General features: G+C 33.3%; 1 protein-coding gene across 1 annotated transcript; it reads left to right on the plus strand.

The window, feature by feature from the left end:
* Positions 1–486: 486 nt before the first annotated feature.
* LOC115707072 (protein SHI RELATED SEQUENCE 6) lies at positions 487–2,025 on the plus strand. Its single transcript, XM_030634900.2, has 2 exons — positions 487–931; positions 1,781–2,025. The coding sequence occupies exons 1-2, from the start codon at positions 487–489 to the stop codon at positions 2,023–2,025; spliced, it is 690 nt and encodes a 229-aa protein (XP_030490760.1).
* Positions 2,026–10,412: the final 8,387 nt, after the last annotated feature.

The following is a 10,412-nucleotide window of genomic DNA, read 5'->3' on the forward strand; positions in this document are numbered from 1 at the left end:
TTGACAAAAATATTTTTAGTTTTATTATTTTTAATATTTAAAATTAAAAAAAAAAATAGTAAAAGAGATATTTTCATTACATTAGTTTTATAATGTAATATGAATTACAATAGATAGTATAATGACTATTACAATGTAAAACCATTACAAAAGTTTAAAAATGAAAAACAGACAATGTAATGTAATTATGATTCCATTATAATTCCCATTATACTAAACCAATTAAACCAAATGATCTTTCTCTTTCAAAAAAGAAAAAAAGGTTGAAGAAGATAGGCAACCCCTACAACCCCTACAAAAATTACAATACCACCTCCTCTGTTCCTCTACACTACCCCTACTCGTAGCTTAGCTCCCTCCAAAACCAACACTTACCCCTATACCCATCTATTCACAACAAGTAAATAATACAACTTCTTCATCTTCTTCTAGAGTTTTCATTTTTCAGATTTGAGTTTGGCAAAAACAAAGAAAAAAGAAGAGCACATGAACCAACAACAACAACAACAACAACAACCCATTTACTATTCATCCTCTAATCACCTTCTAGAACCTTGTTCATCAAACGACGCCGTTTTCACCTACTGGAAGTGGCGTGACCAAACCGAAGCCGAGGCAGAGGCCGAGGCCGAGGAAGGTGTCACTCCTCCAATTCTGAATTGTTGGAGGGCTTGCAGTGATTGCGGGAACAGAGCCAAGAAAGAGTGTAGGTTTAAGAGGTGCAGGACTTGTTGCCGTGCACGTGCCTTCCCTTGCTCTACTCACGTGAGGAGCACGTGGGTCCCCGTCGCTTGTCGGAGGAAGCGTCGTCATGATCCTTCTTCTTCTTCTTCTTCCATCTCATCTTTTTCTCATTCCAAGAGGCCAACCTTGTATGATTCGCACACCACTACTTCCATTTCCAACACTCTCACGACTTTCACCAATCAAGGTCGTATTTCTTTCTCTCTTGGATTTTGTGATTTTTTTTTTTTTTTGGTGAAAATGGTGATTTGAGGAGAAAATTGAATTGGGTATTTGTTTAATTTATTTAAATTATGTTTTATCAAATTCTAAAGAAAAAAATGTGAATTTGATTGATGAATCTGAGTATGGTCTGTGGAATATGTTTTGGAAAACTCGATTTTTCAAGATTAGTGTAACCAATATGATTGACAAGAACTAATAAAAATATTATATTATTCAGAAGAAATCTTAATTTGAAGAATAAACATAATATATTAGTTTAGTTTTTTTTGAGATGATTTGCAAAGGTCTCATAGTTGATTGCCAATATAAATAGGTTATGTGTATTTGTACACTTTTATTTATATGTTAAAATGTATATTGTTACAAATAATATTATTATTTTAAAAATATAAAAAATATTTAAAAATTTATAATATTTTTTTATTTTTTTAAATATTTTTTTTTTTCTATTTTTTGTAATTTTATTTAATTTTAAAAATAATTTTCAAATAATAATATTAGGTGTATTAATATAAACGTTAACAGTGTACATATTAGCAGTTGATAGTAATAATTAACTGTATGATACTTTAAATTTGCACTTTAGAGAATTAAATATAAGTGAAATGACAATTGGAAAGGTTTTACCGCAATTAGTATTACCATTACTATTGAATAAAAGTATGAATTTGAGTTTTGATATTTCAAAAACAAACAATCAATTTGGTATATTTTTGTGTCCAGCATTGTTATTAAACACTATTTTATTGCAAAATTGAATGATTTGTTAGCTTGTTCTGTTTTTTCTCTGTTTTCATTTTCAAATTTACAGATGCAACTTTGAAGCAGTCATTGCCAAGTAAAGTCCATGCTCCAGCGATTTTCCGGTGTCATAGAGTAACAGCCATTAGCGACGGTGAGGTTGAGGTTGCATATCAGGTTGCTGTGAGAATCTGTGGCCATGTCTTCAAGGGGTTTTTGTATGATCAAGGAGTTGATGAGAAGAATGGAGATTACTCTACTTCTTCATCACCTATTGTGGCTCTGTCCACACCCAATCCGAGCTCCCCAAGCTGATACATGAATCACTTTTACCAAACCAAAACAGGTAATTTAAGAGACCTTAATGTTGTTTGTTTTAAAAATGTTGGGAATATCTTAACTTGTGTAGTGTTTTTGAGCTACCCCTTTAAGAATAGCCAAGAAAATTGCAGCTTGGAATTGGATTTCACTAGCTCAATGTAAGATCTTTCTTGTTCTTTATGTCTTAATGGCCTTATTTGGAAGAAACAATTTAGGGTGTGTGACCCTATAATCTCTTATTCCCTCTGATTTTGGTAGATGACATGAAAAAAGCCAAAGCCATATATGAGTAGCCAAAGGATGATTACCCACCATTTTGTTTTTTTTGGCTTAGCCAATAAATCACTATATATCTCCCTCAATTTCATTGTTAATTGACAAAATAGTTATTGATAAAATACACATTGGAACATTTGCAAATTTTGATACCAATTCAAAAACACATGGTTAACTGTTAGTTTGTTAATAAAAATGAATTTTGGGGGAAAACCATGCCATATAACTCTAAGAAGTGTTCTGTTTATAAATGTTGTTATAAGTGTTTGGAAAAATGGTGTAAAACTTAAAAGATATATTATCTAGATGTGAAAATTCAAATGAATATATTCGATCGAAGTGAAAATCAAGGAAAAAATTGGCATAAAATTCCAAATCAGCCTAATTGTAGATACTCTTGCATAATGTTTGGTAGAGGAGGAATGTAAAGTTTGGGGAGAAGATTTTATTTTTGCTTGGTTAAAAAGAAAAGATGGGGAAAATAAAATCTAGTTGGCCACACACTAATATAGTGGTGAGAAATTTTGTTTATAATATACATTTAATTTATAAATAATCATTTTAATTTATTCTCAATTCAAAGTAATTTATATGAATTTGTTAAATTATTAATTTGTTCTCTATCTCCCAAACAACTTATTATTATTATTATAAAACAACTCATAATAATACATTTTCTACCTTTTCTACTCTAATTTCTATCTCTTACTAATGGCCTAATTTTTTTCCTCTGTTAAGGAGATGTTTGTATTCCGAGTTTATAGAAATTTAGGTATACTTGTTACAAAAATTAAAATTATGAAGTGTATAATTTAATTAGGGTGGTGTTTGGATTGAGGTAATAAAATAGAACGGAGTAGAAAATAAATAATTTGGGGAAATTTTATAATACACCTCTTTAAAATGGATATATTGATGTACTCTTATCTGTTTTAGCACCTGAAATAATTTTTTAGTCAAATTTTTTCTCATGATCAAGTACGCTATAGTTATTTATGACATTCGGTAAAATTTTAAAAAATTTAGAAAAGTTTAACAAGTCGAAAATTACGTTCAAACAGTGTATCGCGTGACTATTTTATTTTATACGCCTGTAAAATAGATTGTTTGAACATTCTTTTCTATATTGTAAATTATTCGGAATTTCTCAAAATTTTGTAGGTTATTTTAAATAGTTAAAAATTAGACTAAAATTTTTTTCTAGATGTTGAAACAAGTCATGGGTGTATCAATACATCCCTTTTAAAGGGGGTGCATTGTAGAATCACTCAATAATTTTTATTCTATTCATTTGTTTTGGTTGTATTTTAAAATAAAAATGTCATTTCAATAGAAAAAGTTTTTTTATTTTTTTATAAAAAAAAATTTATACATTTTAAATTTGATTTTATTCTTATTTTAAAATATTAATTTCTTTTGTTTTTGTGCTCTTGAAGTTTTTTTTTTTTTAATTATTAATTTATATATATAAATATATATACTAACAAGAGGTGTTCTTCTCTGATTGCAGGGGTAGTTAACATGATTTGAATGAAGCTGGTCTGTGGTCCTTAATTAACTTTGTAGTTAAAAGAAAGTGATTAGGGGGATGGTTATATACTATTATCATATGTGTGATTGTTATATAATTAGTCAAATAGATATTCATGGTATGTGATAATTTGGTCTATGCAAAATGGAAAGAGAAATTCGAGTTTTATTTATGCTTCAAGTGACATCTACAATTCTTTCAATAAAAAAAAAGCTATAAATGTGGTTTATTGTTATTTTTTAAAATATTTTGTTAAAAGCTAACTCTAATAATGATGTAAAATGTGTATTAAATTTGGTCTAAGTTAAAAATTGTGTCAAATTTAGTATAAAAAATAACACGTACCAAATTTTAATTCACAATAAATGCTATTTTTTTAATTACCTATTTATTACTCATTAATATTATTTATTAATTAAAAATATTTTTATATTTATATATTATTAAAATAACATAAATAAATTTTATTATTTTTATATTTTTAATGAGTATTAATGATATTATTGATTTTTAGATTTTTAGAGTTAATTTGCACTTTGTGTATTAGATCACAAATATAAAAATTGAGCTAATTATAATTTTATGGCATATTTTAAACCAAATTTAATTCAAAATACAGATGATTTATTGGATGGTCTCACGTAATCTTTCTAGTTTCTATTTAAAATATTTAATTACTTTTCAAATATAAATAGTTAAATAAATAATATTTAATACTCAAAAATACTCCTCTCTCACCTAAAACTCTTCACTATTTTCTGTCTCTTCTTTTCTTTTCTCTTTAATTTATTTCATTTTCCTATATCTTATCTTTCTCTCTTTCCCTCTCATTTTCCTCTCTACTATGTAGATTTGTCAAAAGAAAAAAAGAAAAGGTTATCCATGAAGATTCAAAGGAAAATTCTAGATGATATTTTTTGAACTTATTAAACTCACCAGTAAGTTCAAATTAGACACTAATCTATGCATTTTAAATTGATCATATAAGTTGAAATTTGTAGAAAATTGAGTAATAAAAGTGCTTTTGCTAGTAAAAAAAAACTAATTTTCAGACTTCTGCACTTACAAAGATTATTCCTTCAATACTATTTATTAAAAATAGTCTCACATTATTAGAAATATAAAGCATATTTAAGATGAATAAGACTTAGTTAGTTAATTGCTTTTGCTCACGATGTTTAGGAATAAACCTACAAAAATTAATATAATGAGCGGGTGAAAACTAAATTAGGGATGTCTCAGCTTAGAATTTATTAGAAATTTGTTCAGAATTAACTAGTTAGATGTTATTATGTTACGATAGCTAAGATCTTGATTAGTTAGTTATACTTAATCAGTTGTGTACATAAAATTTGTAATTAATTATTTCAAAGCAATACAACAGATACAATATTCATACACTTTACAATAATGTCACCACTTGAGGCTAGCTTAAGTGACTATAGAAGAGTATACGTGTGTGTTAGATGTTTTAGGTTCGAGTTTACAGTGATCTCCTCTTCATAAGCCTCAAGTTCTCAGCCTTCAAGTTTGCAATCAATTGATTTTGCTCGATGCTAACCATTATTAAGCTAGTAACTTGACTCTCAGCATGCATTTTGCTCTCTTCACTCTCTACAAGGGCTTTCCCGATTTCATTTACCTTCGCTTCAAATTGGGCTATATTCTCATTATGCTTCATCTAAAGAAATAAGTATTCATTGAAGAGAGTATAGCACTTAATAAGTTATACATAAATACTCCCATTATGCTTCATCTCAAGCTAACATAATGTTTTTGGCCCTCCTCACAAGGTATTTAGTAGTAATCTACAAAAGCTCACCTTTTGTTCAGATTTCACTTCCTCAATTTGCTGCTTCAATTTTGCATTTTCCTTTTCAATATCTTCCACTTTCTTCTTTTCTAATTATTATTATATATTTAACAAAACAAACACATTATATATAAGTCCAACAAGCACATTTGATGCTTCTATTAGAGTCTATTAGTTAATATTAGTCAATAAATAAACTGTTGTAAAAACCGTTAGTCAGTTAGTTTCTGTTTCAGTTAGTACTAACTAACTTGTGCTTTAGTTGTTGTAATCTCAGCCTATAAATAAATCAGCTAATCATTTTAATGAGTTAAGCTTTTCTTGCTATTGCTATGTTTTCTGTTCTTAATTGAGTTTTACTCTTCTGGTTTATACCTCCTCTGGTTTTTACCTCTTCTCAGCTTGAATAGCTTCTACATGGTATCAGACGTCTTCCATGGAGTCCTCGATTCCATCTCCAGATCCTACACCTTCGACTGTTACTGCTTCTCCACCAGATGTGACTGCACAATCCCCTGCCTCCTCTGTTCACAATCCATTTTCCAGTTCTTTATCGACATCCCTCACGATCAAGCTTGATCGTGCCAATTTCCTTTCTTGGAAATCTCAGGTTGTTCCAGCCGTTATTGGACATGATCTTGATGCTATTCTCTTCAATGGCGTTCCACCTCCTCAAAACTTGATCAATGGCAACCAAATCCTCTCTATCAACAGTGGAAAAGAAATGACCAACTTCTTCTTTCTTGGCTTCGCTCTTCCATGACAGAAGGCGTTCTTGCTTCTGTTGCCAATCATCATACCTCCTTTGCGGTCTGGCGTGCTTTGGAACAACGATTTGCGAGTCAATCTCGTGCGCGGCTTTTACAGCTCAAAGGTCAGTTTTCAAATGTTCAAAAGAGCAATCTGTCAATCTCAGATTATGTGGATAAGGTTCAAACTCTTGCTGATTCTTTGGCAATTGCTGGTGCTAATATTAGTGATCAAGATGTTGTTCTTCAGATCTTGAATGGCCTAGGTGCTGAATTTGACCCTGTTGTCTCTGGAATTACTTCAAGAAGTGACTCTTTGTCTCTTGATGAGGTTCAAGCTCTTCTCATGTCTCATGAGAGTAGACTTGAACATCACAGTACCATGACCGACATCTCTATGAAACTCCAAGCAAATCTGGCCGTAGGTAACAATCGCAACAACTCTGGCAAATATATCCCACCAGCTGCTCGAGGAAATATCCCTGAATCTTTTTCAAGAACTGGTTTTAAAGGAGCTTCTCGCGGCACCTTTGGTTTTCAGAATCGATTAATGTGTCAACTTTGTCTTAAAAGTGGGCACACGGCAGCTGTTTGTCACTATCGGTTCGATAAGAATTTTGTTCCCCCGAAACCAAATGTTGCTGCCCCCCGTGCGTATCTTACAGAACTCGACATGGACAATGAGTATCAGGTATATAATTCCACTATCCTACCTGACTTTGGTGATGATAACCTTTGGTTTGTCGATACAGGCGCTAATGTTCATGTGACAAATGGGTCTGAATCTCTTGAATCACCCTCTCCCTACATTGGCACCGAGTCTTTAGCTGTTGGTGATGGTAAGCCATTACTTATCACTCATGTTGGGTCTACTTACATATCTCCCCATACTTCTCATCCCTTGCGTTTAAATTCGGTTCTTAATGTTCCTGCCATTAAAAAGAACTTAGTTAGTGTTTCAAAACTAACAAATGATAATAATGTGTTCCTTGAATTTCACAAACATTGTTGTTTTGTAAAGGACAAACTCACAGGGGCTGTTCTTCTCAAGGGACCGGTTAAAGATGGCCTATATGTGCTTGGTGATTCAAGTCAATCCTCTCCTGCATTACAATGCAATCTCACCACTGTATCTTCCTTTAATTCCTCCCCTACTGATTCTACACATACTGCTCCTTGTAATACTCATGCTGGTTTAAACATAGAATCATGTACTATGCCAAATGATAATAAAGAATCAGTTTTTGCCTATCCTTTTAATTGCTTTTCTACTGCTTTAACTACCACTTTGAAACAAGATGTTAATGTTTGACATCAAAAATTAGGCCATTCGAGTACTGCTATTTTAAGCAGAATTCTTTCCAATGTTTCACATAGTGGGACCTTAAAAGATTTACAATTTTGTGTTGCATGTCAAAAAGGCAAAAGTCATAAACTTCCATACACTATTTCCACTAGTCTTGCTTCACAACCTCTTGCATTAATTCACACCGATTTGTGGGGTCCTTCCCATGTTGCATCTAAAGAAGGTTTTCAATATTATATTCATTTTATCGATGATCATACTCGCTATACTTGGATTTATCCTTTAACTCTAAAATCCCAAGCCTTTGATGTCTTTCTTAAGTTCAAAAGTATGGTTGAAAAACAATTTAACTTGCCCATAAAAAGTGTTCAATCCGATTGGGGAGGGGAGTATAGACCTTTTGCTCGCTTTCTTAGTGATCAAGGGATTCATTTCCAACATCCTTGTCCACATGATCATGAACAAAATGGGAGAGCTGAACGGAAACATCGACATATAACTGAAACTGGTTTGGTTATGCTTGCTCAAGCTGGTTTATCCTTGTCATATTGGTGGTATGCCTTTCAAAGTGCTGTGTTCACAATCAATCGACTTCCTACAGCCGTTCTTGGTTTTAAAACTCCTTATGAATGCTTATTTGGAAGTCAGCCCGATTACAAGATTCTCAAGCCCTTCGGTTGCGCTTGTTTTCCACATTTGAGACCATACAACAATCATAAGTTGGACTATCGCTCTGATCAGTGCATTTTCCTTGGCTACTCATCTCATCACAAAGGATATCTCTGTGAGAACTCCAATGGCAGAATATATATAGCAAGGAATGTTATTTTCAATGAAAGCCACTTCCCTGCCTTTTCCAACTACAACACGAGTCAGGTACACCCTTCTCCTTACTCTCAATTTCCTACCTTTTCTTTTTCTAATATTGCTACTGGTGCTAATTCCATTCCTGGTTGTGCTACTGATGTTCAACACAATCCACACTCATCAACAAATACCCAAGCACCTGCTTCCGCACATCATTCTCTTACACAACATCCACCTTCCCAAATGCCTTCCCCTGCAATTTCCCACTTTACACCAGCAAATAACCTGCCTACACCAGAAATTAATTCCCAGCCACAAGAACATATACAACCTGCTTCCGAAACTCTCTCCCACCAACCAGATATACCTGCCTCAACTACACCCAATTTGCCTCTGCCAACCAATAATACATCACCTTCTGATATAATATTGCAGCCTCCTACCACTACTGTCCCTGTATCCGAACCCATACCTGCTCTACATCTGATATTCAACCAGCTGAAGCTCCTATTTCTAGTATTATTACTCGGGTTCATCACATGAAAACCAGGTCCCAAAGTGGTATATACAAACCAAAGGCATACATGGCTACAAGACATCCATTAAAAGAATCTCTTTTTCCTACTGAACCAAGAACAACTCAGCAAGCACTTAAAGATCCAAAATGGCTTCAATCCATGCAAAAAGAAAACACAGCATTGATTAAATCCAAGACATGGACACTTGTTCCATATCATCCGGATATGCATGTTATTGACAATAAATGGGTGTACAGAATTAAACTCAATGCAGATGGCTCCTTAAATACCTACAAATCCCGGTTAGATGCTAAAGGGTACTTGCAAACACCTGGGATTGACTATGAAGAGACCTTTAGTCCTGTGGTCAAATCTGTAACTGTTCGAACAGTTCTATCCCTAGCTGTCACATCTAATTGGCCGGTTCAGCAATTGGATGTAAGTAATGCATTCTTGAATGGTGATCTCCATGAAACTGTGTACATGAGGCAACCGAAAGGATTTGAAGACCCAACTAAACCTACTCATGTTTGTCATCTTCACAAGGCTATCTATGGATTGAAACAAGCTCCTAGAGCTTGGAATGAAAAACTAAGGTCTACTTTGCTGCAATGGGGCTTTCAAGCATCAAGGTCTGACACCTCACTTTTTATCTATGGATCAGATTTGGACTTGATTATTTTACTAGTGTATGTCGATGACATACTAGTAACTGGACCTAATTCAGCCCTTATTTCAAAGTTGGTTGCTGATCTCAACCAATCGTTTGCATTAAAAGATCTTGGCTCTATTCATTATTTTCTTGGCATTGAAATTTATAGAGACTCGGGTGGTATGTATCTCTCTCAAAGCAAATACATTGCTGATTTACTCACTAGATTGCAGCTTGATGGAGTGAAGAGTTGTCCCAATCCCGCTAGCTCTACTCAAAAGTTATCTCTAAATGATGGTGAACCATTTGAGGATCCTACACTATATAGAAGTACACTTGGTGCCCTCCAATACCTCACTTTAACTCGACCCGATGTCGCCTTTATCATTAACAAGCTCAGTCAATTCATTCACGCACCTACGGTTACTCATTGGGCTGCTTGCAAAAGATTACTCCGGTATCTTAAAGGGACCATAACAGATGGCTTGCTTCTAAGACCAGCTGCTTCGATGGAGATTTCTGCATATTCCGATGCCGATTGGGCTAGTGCTATAGATGACAGAAAATCCACTGGAGGTTATGTTGTTTTTCTTGGGGGAAACCTTGTCTCATGGTCTGCAAAAAAGCAAAATGTTGTTGTAAGGTCAAGTACTGAAAGTGAGTTTAGAAGTTTGGCCAACACTGCTGCTGAAATAAGGTGGCTGGTTCATTTGCTCTCTGAATTACAGA

Source organism: Cannabis sativa, chromosome 1 (genome assembly GCF_029168945.1).
Source record: "Cannabis sativa cultivar Pink pepper isolate KNU-18-1 chromosome 1, ASM2916894v1, whole genome shotgun sequence".
Lineage (NCBI taxonomy): Eukaryota > Viridiplantae > Streptophyta > Magnoliopsida > Rosales > Cannabaceae > Cannabis > Cannabis sativa.

Coding starts and splice junctions, on each gene's coding strand:
- LOC115707072 (XM_030634900.2), top strand. CDS start 487: ATGAACCAACAACAACAACAACAACAACAACCCATTTACTATTCATCC. Junction 932..1,780: donor CACGACTTTCACCAATCAAG/GTCGTATTTCTT, acceptor TCAAATTTACAG/ATGCAACTTTGAAGCAGTCA.